Genomic DNA, 12582 nt, shown 5'->3' with positions numbered 1-12582 from the left:
CCGGCGTGAAGCACCAGTTCGTCGCGAACGAGGAAATATGGTGCAGCGCCAGCAGGCAGTTCGGAGCGACGTTCAGGCCAACCACGGCGGATAACGTCCGCAAGTTGTTGCAGGGCAGGATCATCAGCAGTGTGTTGGACCAGGGACTGCATTTGCTGTGAAGGAACAATGTTGACGTTTAGTACCAGAAGGTCGGAGGATTCGTACGGGTGGCGGACAACGGAAGGCAGCGGAGCACGAGACAGGGTGTCAGCTACAAACATGTCTTTGCCCTTACGGTAGACGATCTGGAACGTGAAACGTTGGAGCTGCAGCATCATGCGCTGCAACCGGGAAGAAGCAACATGGATAGGTTTATTCAGGATTGTCACCAACGGCTGGTGGTCAGTCTCGATGGTGAAAGAGTTGCCGAGGATGTAGTCTTTAAACTTGGAGCAAGCGAAGACCACGGCAAGCAGCTCTTTTTCAATCTGGGCATAGCGCTGCTCGGCAGGGGTCATGGTGCGAGAAGCGTAGGAGACGGGCAGCTGAAGGTTGTCATAAAGCTGCAGACAAGCGGCACCGAGACCAAACTTGGAGGCATCACAAGTGAGGATAATGGGTCGGTGCAGGTCGAAAAATTTCAAAGTCGGGGTAGCGGCAAGCTTCAACTTCAGAGTCACGAAAGCCGACTGGTGGTGCGGGAGCCAGACCCACGCGGAGTCCTTTTTGATTAGTTCCCGCAGGGGGGCACTCAGTTCACTGAGGTCGGGTATGAACTTACCCAGGTAATTGACCATGCCCAGGAAGCGCTGCAGGCCAGGGACGTCGGTAGGAGCGGGCATGTCAGTGACCGCTGACGTTTTCTGGGGGTCGGGCTTGAGACCCCCTGCCATGAAGACATGGCCAACGTAAGTGACTTCTGGGACCCGGAATCGGCATTTCTTCGGGTTCAGCTTGAGGTTTATCACCCGCGCCCTGTCCAGGACTTTGCGGAGGTTCAGGTCGTGCTCAGCGACGTCCCTCCCGTACACCAGAATGTCATCCACGATGATGGCGCACGGTAAGCCGGCAAACAGCTGCTCCATGGTGCGCTGGAAAACCTCGCTGGCAGAGTTGATTCCAAACGGCATGCGGAGGAAACGGAACCGGCCGAAGGGAGTGCTGAAAGTGGTGAGGAATGAGGAGCGTTCGTCCAGAGGGATTTGCCAGAAGGAGCTCTTGGCGTCTAGGACTGAAAAGACAGTAGCAGGGCCGACCTGTGCAGCAACGTCCTCTACCGTCCGCATGGGGTAGTGGGGGCACTTGACGGCAAGGTTGAGGTCCTTGGGGTTAATGCAGATCCGGATCTCGCTTTTGTCCTTCTTGGCTGCAACGACCATGGTGGAGACCCACCATGAGGATGGACACCTCCTTGAGGATGCCCATGGTCACCATATCGCGCAGAGTAGACTCCACCTTCATGGCAAAGGAGACGCGGTGTGCCGGCCGAATCACCGGGTCGACGCTCGGGTCGACAACAATCTTATAGTCGCAGGGCAGCTTGCCCAGAACGTCATCAAAGCGGTCGGGGTATTCGGTAAGTGGGTCCATGGGAGCCTGCACCAGGTGAATGCTGTGGTGGAATGAGACTAGCCCCAAGTCCTGACACGCACGGGCGCCCAGCAGGGTGACGTTGTCAGAGTCCAGAAGGTGGAAAGTGAGGGGCCGAGAGGTCTCTAGAACTGTGCAGCTAAGAGTTGCCTTACCCACGGGAACCAGGACGCCCCCCCCGTAGGCATGGAGGCAGGTGTCGCCAGGAAGAACTTTCTCACCAGATCTGATCTGCTTGAAAAGGCTTATTGACATAACATTGGCGAAAGCGCCAGTATCGACCTTGGCTGAAAAGGAATGGCCGTTCACAGTAACATGCACAGAGGGATCCGTAATCAGAGCAGGTGTACCCAAGAGTGAAAAAATAGTTGGGTCTTCACGAGAGGGGAGTGCATCAGAGTCTTGGAGCTCCTCCAGCTCGTACTGAGGAAGCAGAGCGCTATCAGGGAGTGCAATGTTGTTTAGTTCGGCGAGGTTGTTTAGACTCCTTCTTGGAGCAGGGACTGGCTTCCCACGGGAACGGCAGGCGGCAGAAAAGTGGCCGAGTTTGCCACAGGAAAGACAGGTCTTGCCCTGTGCGGGGCAAATGTTTGAGGGATGAGCCGTAAAAAAACAGTTAGGGCAGCGTCGCGGGACAGTGGAGGTGGCGACCTTCATGGGGAGAGCCGCGGGGTTGCGTCGCGTAGTCAGGCGACCGGCTTGACCGGTGAAGTTAATGTCCTGGGGAGCCTGTCTGGACACGGAACCAACGGCTTCGGACATGCGTGCAGCATACATAGCATCCCGCAGTGTCAGATCGGGTTTCACTAAGAGCTGCTCACGCAGTCTATCGTTGCGGAGACCATTGACCAGGACGTCCCTAATTAATTCGTCAGGGGTGATTGTGTCAAGGCGGCAGCGCTGAGCCAGGTGATGCAAGGCGGCAATGTAAGTGCCGACAGGCTCGCCTGGCAGCTGCTGCCTCTGGAAGAATTTGAAGCGTTCGGTGATGTTGTTGGTGGGTATATCACAGAGGGCAGCAAACTTATTAAGGAGACATACCGGGTCGTTGCGGTCCTCTCCGGCGGCGAAATGGAACGATGCATACTGATCCATAGCTGCAGGTCCCGCGAGGTTAAGCAATAGGTGAGCCTGTACAGCAGGAGTGGCATCAGGATGGGCGATAGCAATGTAATGCTCGTAATCGCGCTGGAACACGGTCCAGCGATGGACAATGTCCATGTCGAACACCAACGTGTCTGGTCGACGACAGTGGTGGGACATGATAAAAGGAACGGAGGGAAGGACTGGGAGAAAGAAATAATAAAATAAAAAACCGATGAACAGGAGACGCAAGTCTACCGCTGTGACACCATGTAAAATGACTTACTGCACACACAAGTCTTTTACTGTAACTATTTATTTAGGTAACTGTTTATCACTATGCTGTAGCTGTCCGTGGTCATCACTGGAGCTAGAGAGCGAGCTAGAGGTGGGGACACTACAATTATACTGGAGACAATGGGGAGTGGTTAGTAATACGGGAGGTCACTATGGTTAAAGGAACATGCACTGATCTACATCACTGTAGAATGAGGGTCCATAATCAATTTGTCAAAATCTATGTGTCTCCTGGTGAGTTAGCAAGAGAATGTTCTATCTGATGTGTTAGCCAAATCAGCTTTGCTTCCTTTGAACCAGCTGACATCAACAAAGTTGATGTAGTCAAACATGATAAAGCTAATTTAGCAATCTTTCTATAGAGTAAGATGCAGTTAATATTAGAGAAATAAAAAGCAACAATGAAAACCAAATGGTTATGTTTTAATTATACTCAATACATTCATTACTCAATCATTATACCAACCTTCTGACACATCAAGACAAACATAACTGTTTATTTCCACTAATTATCCACTGTATTATCTATGATGTGAAGACCAGAGACTGAAGATCTCTTTGAAGAGATGGAGATCATCCACACTCCATCTATTACCTACCAGCCTCTATCCCACCCATCCCTGCCCTCATGCTTCTGTATACTGGCAATCTTTCCCCTTCTCTCTGTCCAGATGCAGGGTCTTGATCCAAAACAGTGACTTGTATCATTTGCATCCACAGATGCTCCAAGACCAATCGGGTTCTTTCAGCATTCTGCTTTTTGTTCCATTACCTGTGGTTTCTACTTCAATTATTATGTCAGGTTATGTTAACTTAGCAAAAGCTAAGGTTTGAAACCAATGCAGATAAACTTACATATCTTTCCATAATGGCAATTCAATTTGACCTCCTTTCATGAAGCCACTGAAATTTGTTGGGGTATACTTACGTGAGCATGAAAAGCTTTCTGGCACATTATCTAAAAGACTGTTCATCCTGTGTCAACCTTGCTTTTTCAGTGGCCCCTTGTGGAGAACATGGGTGTGAGCAAGTTGATAACAAATACCAATACACAATACACAGCACAATACAATTTATTTGTCACTTGAACCTCATAGAGGCTCAAATGAAATGTTGTTTCTGCAGTCATACACACAAGAAAAAAAGACCCAAGACACAACACAATTTACACAGACATCCATCACAGTGCATCTCCTCCTCGCTGTGATGGAAGGCAAAAAAACTTTCTCTCCCCTGCACTTCCCATTCCCCTCCCAATGTCAGAGACAAAGCCCCCGGCGGGCTATGGCAATTGTCCCGCGGCCATTAACGCCGCGCCGGGTGATGCAAGTCCCTGCTCCGGGTATTGTTGTTGGAGCCCCGGGCGGGCGTTAGCAAAGTCCCGCAGCCGTTGAAGCCGCGCCGGGCGATGATGTAAGGCCCCGCTCCAGGCACTCCTCGACCCCGCGACTCGGGCGGGTGAAGTCGCCGTTGCGGAAACCCGCGGGCTCCCGGTGTCACTGTCCACCAGACCTGTCTACCAATTGTTTAAGAAGGAACTGCAGATGCTGGAAAATCGAAGGTAGACAAAAGTGCTGGAGAAACTCAGCGGGTGCAGCAGCATCTAAGGAGCGAAGGAAATAGGCAATGTTTCGGGCCGAAACGTTGCCCTATTTCCTTCGCTCCTTAGATGCTGCTGCACCCGCTGAGTTTCTCCAGCAGTTTTGTCTACCTTCAACAAATACCAATTCCCTGGCGGATTCAATTTCCCTTAACCGAAAACTGTCTGACATTTGGATGCAGTCAGTAAGCACCTCAAACCTGCACTCTCCTTTCCATGCCCCCATTTCCATATCTTTGATTAACAAAAATCTATAAATGCTCATTTAGCCAGCATCAACTGCCACTTACAGAGTTGCAAACTTCTAGCATACTTTGCTTAAAGAAGTGTTTACTATCTTCACTCCTGAAAGGCTCGAATAACTTGGCCTTTTCTATATTGACTTTGTCAATTCCCTTTAATGATAATAAAAATGAAATAATGGGAATAGTAGCAAACTATTGAGCACTTTAAGCCTGTGCCATTAGGAGGACAAATCAATGTTGAATACAAGGCACAATTTATTGGCAGGAATCATATCAATTCTGAATCTTCCCCTCGCTGGACAAGGACATCATCTATAACTCCAGCTATGTTCATATGTAAACTAAACAGCTTCTTAAATTGAGGATGTATCAAATTCAGGCATATATAGTGAAAAGTAATCAATATATTGTGGACGTAGAAAGTACATTAAGTTGAAAACAGTCTAGTCTTCAAGTTACCTCCAAAATCAATTATTTACAGAAAGCAGAAAGGAATCTTCATCCTGTTACTCCATACACAGCCTTTTGTTGAGTCAGTACTTTGCAGTATAATAGGTTGGTCCATCAGAAACAAACTTTACCATCATTTTGAGTTGAAGACCATCACTATAGTTTAAAGTGAAGTGACAGAGGGAACTGCTCTCTTCAGCAGAAGGCTGGGAGGTTTGTGATGTCTGTCACTTATGCAGGGCTTTTGCAGGCTCCAGTACACAACCTTGTCAATACTATTCTGAATGTTCCTCCTCCAGTTTTAGTGATAGTAGATAGGGAATTCCAAAAGGGTCAGGGAGGATGTTGCATTTATTCAAGAAGGCTTAACACATTCTTGAATAATTTCCCTCTATGAGATATAATATTGAAGTACCCACTTTATTCTGCTGTCTGTCCAAATGTGTTACAAACATTACAATTGTGTCAGCTTGACAATTTCTTCTGACGGCTTATTCTGCATACTCTGTGTGAAAAGCTTTCCCCTTGCACTTTTCATCTCTGCCCTCTAGTTTTAGACTGCCTTACTCTGGCAAAAGGCTATGATTGTTCACATCTATGTCCATCATGATTTTACAAACTTTCACAAGGTCAAGCTTTCATCTCCTTCCCTCCAAGGAAAACTGTCCCACCCCATGAATTCTAATTTTTCCAATTCCTAAATAAATTAATTAAGATACACGGATACATTGCTAGGAGTTAAACAAATTGTAATGCATTGTACAGATGGAACAAGTAAATTTTACTATTACAAAATGTTACTATATTACAAAACCATATAATCAATACAATATTGTATACATAATATGACGATAAAACACTCTTGATCAAATTGGATTTCCAGAATGCTGTGGCAGCTCTGTGCAAATGTAGGTATTTAATGACAGGGTGCACACATTTAGTTATTTGCCGGTACTTTAAAAAATTAGTTTACAGTTTAAGGAAACATTTGTGGAAGTTCACAATTCATGTAAAAACTTTTTTTCAAATTGTCAACATTTCTTGTGATTTTCAACAAGCTGCTTCACTGGTAACTTGTAGGTTTTAAAAAACTCTCGGACTTCTGACTTGTGTTTTAAAGTAAAAATCAATGTTCGTATTGTCCTTCGATAGGGAATATTGATCAAACGAGAACACTGATGAAAAACCTCTTGTTCTAAGTTTTCAATCAGAGGATGTCCAATCTACAAAACATATATAAATCCAGCATATTATTATTATTTCTACAAACCAATGACCTAAATCATGCCTTCTCCAGCCAGTGGTTCCAGAGAGAACCATTGGATGATAGCATTGTGCAAGTTAGCAAGATCACAGTTGTCACATGCATGCATTACAATGTTAAAATATGGAAAATCCTGCTGCAGCAACGGTAGGAGAATGGCGCGGCCCTGTCCAGTCGCCGTTGTGGCAGCTCCACGAAAATTGTGTGTGTTTTTAACTTTTATGTTCCTTTTTAACTTATTTCTAAGTTCTAACTCCCTAGTACTAACAAAGTATGACAGGGAAATCCTCTTAAATCTAAACTCCAGGGCAAACGGAGACTTTTTAAACTCTCTTTCATTTCACTGCACATCTCGTATGTGTATGTGACAAATAAACTTGACTTGACTTGACTCTCCACCAAACCAAGAGGTGGAGCTAATTGTGATCAGTGTAGCTGCCACAACCATAATGGAGTACCAGATTTGGCTTGAAAGGTTCATATGTGCTCTCCTGCAAAGTGGCACCACTGGTAGATAGGGTGGTCAAAATGGCTTTGGCCTTTGTCAGAGTATAGAGTATAGAAGTTGGGAGGTCATGTTATACAAGACATTGGTGAGGCCACATTTAAAGTATTGTATTCAGTTTTGGGCACCATGTGAAAGATGACATGCTGGAAAGGGTGCAGAGAAGATTTACGGGGATGTTACCAGGACTTGAGGGCTTAAGCTATAGGGAGAGGTTGAGCAGGCTTGGACTCTATTCCTTGGATCGCAGGAGGATGATCTTATAGAGGTGTACAAAATTGTGAAAGGAATTTATCTGGTCTCTCGCCCAGAATAAGGGCACCGTTTCTGAAGAAAAGTTTAATTCAGTTTAAAGATACAGCATGGAAACAGGCCCTTTGGCTCACCGAGTCCACACCGACCAGCGATCCCCGCACATTAACACTATCCCACACAAACTAGGGACAATTTACACGTACCAAGCCAATTTACCTACAAGGTTTAGAGTGTGAGAGGAAACCGAAGATCTCAGAGAAAACCCACGCTGGTCTCAAGGAGAACGTACAAACTCCATATGGACAGCATCCGTAGTCGGGGTCGAACCCGAGTCTCCGGTGCTGCAAGCGCTGTAAGGCAGCAACTCTACCGCTGTGTCACCGTGCTTCTGAAGTCAAAAGCTTTCTCAGCATTAAGAAAAAATTACCTCCAGTTCCAAGACTTTGGCGAACAGTTTTCGAGCATTATTCCTGAATCTCTCAGTCTTAGAATCACATCGCACTTCTATGGATGGTTTATTTTTATTTTCTTTTATATAGTCTCTCCAGGTTGTGAAAATAACTTTAGCAAGCTCGGCCACTTCAGGGTCTGCGTTTTTCCGCATCCTATTTACAGCATGACCTAGAAATAGGGGGGCAGACATGTGAAAGTAGGATGCAACAAATTAGGGTGACTAGCACATTCTCAAACTACAAAGAATATGATCTTCTGCTTGTGGCAGGCAATCTCAGTCACAGGGCCTTATTTAACGTTTCTTCATCTGTCTCCCGTTGCTCTGTCCCTCACCCTCTCCTCTCCCCCCACTGCCGCATCCTCCTCCTCCATACCCCACCTTGGAAGCAGCGACAGGACTGTGTGCGTTGGACAGATGGACTAAGTGGGGGATAGAGGGAAGAAACTGGATGGTGGGGGTTGGGGTGAATTAGAAAGACGTGATGGGTGACGTGGATAGATCAAAAGTAGAGAGAAAGTAACAGAGGGAGAGCAGGTTGCCTGAAATTGGAGAATTCAATGTTCATGCGCCAGGTTCTAGATTATTCAGGCAGAATAAGAAGTACTGTTCCTCCAGCCTCACTCTCGCCAAGGAGACAGTCGGTGTGGGAATGGGAAGAGGAATTAAAATGGTTGGCAACCAGGAGCTCCGGAAGGCTATGGCAGACATTTATTTTCACCTCTTAGCCCATATTTGATAAATATTTCAGCTGTGCACCATTTGGTCCCTTCCACTTTAGCCCCAATTTCATAACTTCCACTGAGCAGAAATCTGTCTTTTCATTTGATGTTAACACAATGGATGTGGTAAAATGGGATCTGCTTAAGCCGACTCAAAAATATTATTTTCTGTCTGGAAGTTAACTCTGAAATAGGAGTGAAAGGAGGAAAATATGAAATTATTTGTGCAATGTGTGTATTAAAGATAGCGGATACAGGGGATATGGTGAAAAGGCAGGAACGGGGTACTGAATGTGGATGATCAGCCATGATCACAGTGGAGCTGGCTCGAAGGGCCGAATGGCCTACTCCTGCACCTATTACCTATTGAAACAATGTGTGAAAGCAACACCAATTTTCTCAACTAGGTTTCCACCTCCTAAATAGGCTTCAGGGCAACCTTGAACACCACGGCATAATAATAATCTTTACCGATCTTTGTTGAGCGAAGTACTTCCTGAGAGGGTATTTTCTTCTTTAATTCCAGTAATGCTTCAATTAGGTTTTCCTTTGTTTGATTCGGGAGTTCCAATATTGATTTAAATCTCTTAATATCTTCAATCACCACGACCCTCTGTTTTAAGAATTAAAATAAAGGTTAGTGTTGACTCAACCTGTACTTTTTTAAAGTTTAGTTTAGAGATACACCATGAAAACACGCCCTTTGGCCCACGGCGATCAACAATTTCCATCTGCCAGTTCTATCCTGCACACAAGGAACAATTTACAGTAGCCAATCAGCCGACATACCTGCACGCCTTTGGAATGTGGAAAAAACCAGAGCACCCGGCAGTCACATGGAGAATGCACGAAATCTGCAGTCAGCACCCATGGTCAGGGTGGAACCTGGATCCGTCGTGCTGTAAGGCAACAACTGTACTGCTGTGCCACTGTTCCGCCCTTTAGCCCACAATACTTGTGAAGGCGTCCAAAAAATATTATGTTTAATATTTTGAATTAGAGTCAAGAGGGAGTATTTAACATCACAGAGCTCCAGCGAGCCAGGTTTTACCCTGCTCTTCGGTGCTGTGTTGAGTTTGCAAATTCGTCTACTCTGGTTCTCTCCCAAATCCCCAAAATTTCCTGATAGATTAACCAGCTAGTGCAAATATTTTTTTTAGCAATAGACGAGTCGCATAAGAAACAAAAGGAAATATGTGAAATGGAATACGTTGCGGGTCCTTAGGGAATTGAACGGATTAAATTGCTGCGTTGGATGTGAACATAATCCCATAAACAACGCAGCAGAGGAACAGGACTTTCTTCTCCCATGGGACTAAATTCTATGTCATAGAACAGACAGAACAGGAATGGGCACTTTGCACTGACGTTTCATTTCCTGTCAAGCCAAATTAAACAGATCTCATCTGCCTGTACTTTATCCACATCACTTTATTCTCTGCACTTCCATGCACCTATCAAAAAGCCTCATAAAGGCCACTATGTATCTGCCTCTACCACCATTCTGTGTAAAAACACACATCTCCATTACATCCATCCCCCCCCCCCCCCCCCCCCCCCCCCCCCCCCCCCCCCCCCCCCCCCCTCTCACTTTATAGCTCTGCCCTCTAGTGTTGGCACATTTCCATCCTGGGAAAATAGCTGGGATTGTCTACTCTATCTATACCTCTCATAATTTTATATACTTCCATAAAGCCTTCCCGCAACCACTGACGATCCAAAGAAAACAATCCATGTCTATCCAACCTCTCCCTGAAGTTGAAACCATCAAATACAGGCAGCATTCTGACCCATCTCTTTCTTCTGCACAATGTCCACAACTTTCCTGTAACAGGACGACCAGAACTACATGCAATATTCCAAATGATGTTGTTATAAATTAATAAAGATTAACTAGGAAATATTGGCAGGACATAACTCTAGATAGTAAACAGAGAAATCTCCTAAATGTGTGGGAAGGAACCACAGATGCTGGTTTACACCAAAGATAGATACAAAATGCTGCAGTTACTCAGCGGGCCAGGTAGCATCTCTGGAGGGAAGGAATGGGTGGCTTTTCAGGTCGAGACTCTTCTTCAGACCAAATCTAGTATCTTTGCTTCAGACTGAGAGTCAGGGAGACACAGAGATAAGGAAGTGTAAGGTGTAAAAAAACAGACATTAAAAGGGATGCAGGTCAAGGAAAATGTGGACTAGCTCATTGTTATTCTGTGGCAGTGGGCAGGTGCTATAGACCTGCATGGGAAGGCACCGCCCCTTCGAGTCTCGGGCAGATGGGGCTCATCAGCCTGGGAAGGCAGTCCATCTAGAAGAGGGAAAACTCCGATTTAAAACCTCTACTGCCTTGTGGCCATATCCAGCCATGGAAAAGGCTCCAGGAGTAAACCTCAAGAAAATCCGTAGTTGGAGCCCCTAAGGCAGTTCGTTGTTGTCTACAACCTCGCTCTGGCAGCTCCTGCGACAGCGCTGCTGCTAAACTGTAACGGCCCTGCTGTTCCTTTGGTGCTGCATGGGCAACCCGGTAGGCGGCGCAACTCTGGTCAGCAGTGGCCTCTGCAGCCTGTCCGCGTTTTTATTATTTTTTGTCTATGTTTATATGTAGTTTTTGTTATTTTATGTTGGGGTGTGTGTGTGGGAGGGAGGGGGAAACTTTTAAATCTCTCCCTGCACTGGAGACCCGACCTTTTCTCTCGGGTCTCAGTTGTCGTTGGGGCTGCAACGAGGAGCAGCCTCCAACAGAAGAAGCCGGGGACTCTGGTGCCGACTCACCTCACCGTCGCGGAGCTGGCCGAGACCGGAGCGGGTGGAGCGGTGGAGGAGCGCTGCCGCTGCCTGCTGCCGCTGCTGCTGCTGATGCAGAGGCTGCTACTGCGGGTCTGCGGACGGCGGCACCGGGAGCCCGCGGGTCCCTGGAGGGAGACCGCTTTTCAGGGCTCCTGCAACGGCGACTTCTCCCGCCCGAGTTGCGGGGTCGAAGAGCTCCTGGAGCGGGGCCTACATCACTGCCCCGCGCGGCTTGGAATGGCCGCGGGACTCTGCGAGCGCACACCGGGGTCTCTAACACCAAGACCCGGTGTGCGACCTCGCACCACCCGGCGTGGCTTTAATGGCCGCGGGACAATCGCCATCGCCAGCTGGGGGCTTTGACTTTGACTCTGACATCGGGGGGGGGGGCGGGGGGGGGGGGGGGGGGGGGGGGGAGAGAGTGCAGTGGAGAGATAAGTTTTTTTGGCCTTCCATCACAGCTATGTGATGGATGTTTATGTAAAATGTAAATTATGTTGTGTCTGGGGTCTATTTGTGTGTAATGTATGGCTGCAGAAACGGCATTTCATTTGGACCTCCAGGGGTCCAAATGACAATTAAATAGACTATTGATTGACAACAGCCTGTCCTCCATATGACATCGCCCAGGCTTGCATCCGACTAGGATGCATCACCCATGGTCAGTCATGACCAAAGATCCTATAGCTGGATCTTTGGTCAGTGACTGAGGGGGGCCTACTACTGACAACAAAGCAAAGATACAATGTAATTAGGGTGATCATTGTAATCATTCAGACTGGTCGGAGAACTGGGAAGGGGTGGAGAGAGAGGGTTACTTGAAATTAGATAAATTAATATTCATACCGCTGGGGTGTTAGCTGCCCAAGCGAAATATGAGGTGCTGTTCCGAAATGTCCTCAGTGACAGATAAATGAGCAAAGATTTACTAGGGAACCACAGGACAGAACGTCAAATAGTAAACAAGAGAATTATCCTAAATGTCCTCAGTCACAGCTTGAAATGACCTCGGGGGAACCACCACCGTTGACAGTGGAGCCGACTTTACCTTCAACGACTCCAGGGTGGCCTGGTGGTAAACCTTGCTCTGGGGCTGTGCTGGGCCCGCCTCGCAGCCCCGCACTACGAACCGGTCCATGGGAGGAAAACGCCGACCCACAGCCTTCTCTGTAAACGAATAAAAGTGAATGAACCCGCCCCCGGCGCAGACGCTGCCTTTCCTGGCGACCCTCGCCGCTGGGAACCAAAGGAACCGTGGACCACTCGGGACTACAACTCCCAGCCACCCTTGCGCCAGCAGCTTCCGGTAACTGAGCAGCGTTTAAATAAACAATGACATTTACATCTAAAACGA

The 12582-nt window shown here is 47.2% G+C and overlaps 1 protein-coding gene across 1 annotated transcript; it reads right to left on the bottom strand.

Annotated features, from left to right (window-relative positions):
- Positions 1–5979: 5979 nt before the first annotated feature.
- On the bottom strand, positions 5980–12521 carry tceanc2 (transcription elongation factor A (SII) N-terminal and central domain containing 2). Its single transcript, XM_055642240.1, has 4 exons — positions 12277–12521; positions 8916–9057; positions 7699–7892; positions 5980–6470 (listed from the first exon to the last, which is right to left on the bottom strand). Exons 1-4 carry the CDS (start codon positions 12364–12366, stop codon positions 6279–6281), a joined length of 618 nt encoding a protein of 205 aa, XP_055498215.1. The 5' UTR covers positions 12367–12521; the 3' UTR covers positions 5980–6278.
- Positions 12522–12582: the final 61 nt, after the last annotated feature.

Source organism: Leucoraja erinacea, chromosome 10, assembly GCF_028641065.1.
Source record: "Leucoraja erinacea ecotype New England chromosome 10, Leri_hhj_1, whole genome shotgun sequence".
NCBI lineage: Eukaryota > Metazoa > Chordata > Chondrichthyes > Rajiformes > Rajidae > Leucoraja > Leucoraja erinaceus.
The sequence above is the reverse complement of the archived record's forward strand: the minus strand, read 5'-3'. Positions and strand labels throughout refer to the sequence as shown.

Bases quoted from the DNA above. Each gene is read 5' to 3' on its own strand.
- tceanc2 (XM_055642240.1), bottom strand. From the start codon at position 12,366: ATGGACCGGTTCGTAGTGCGGGGCTGCGAGGCGGGCCCAGCACAGCCC. The intron at 7,893-8,915 runs GTAAAGATTATT...CCCTATTTCTAG, and splicing joins ACTTCGCTCAACAAAGATCG to GTCATGCTGTAAATAGGATG. The intron at 6,471-7,698 runs GTAATTTTTTCT...TATGTTTTGTAG, and splicing joins CCAAAGTCTTGGAACTGGAG to ATTGGACATCCTCTGATTGA.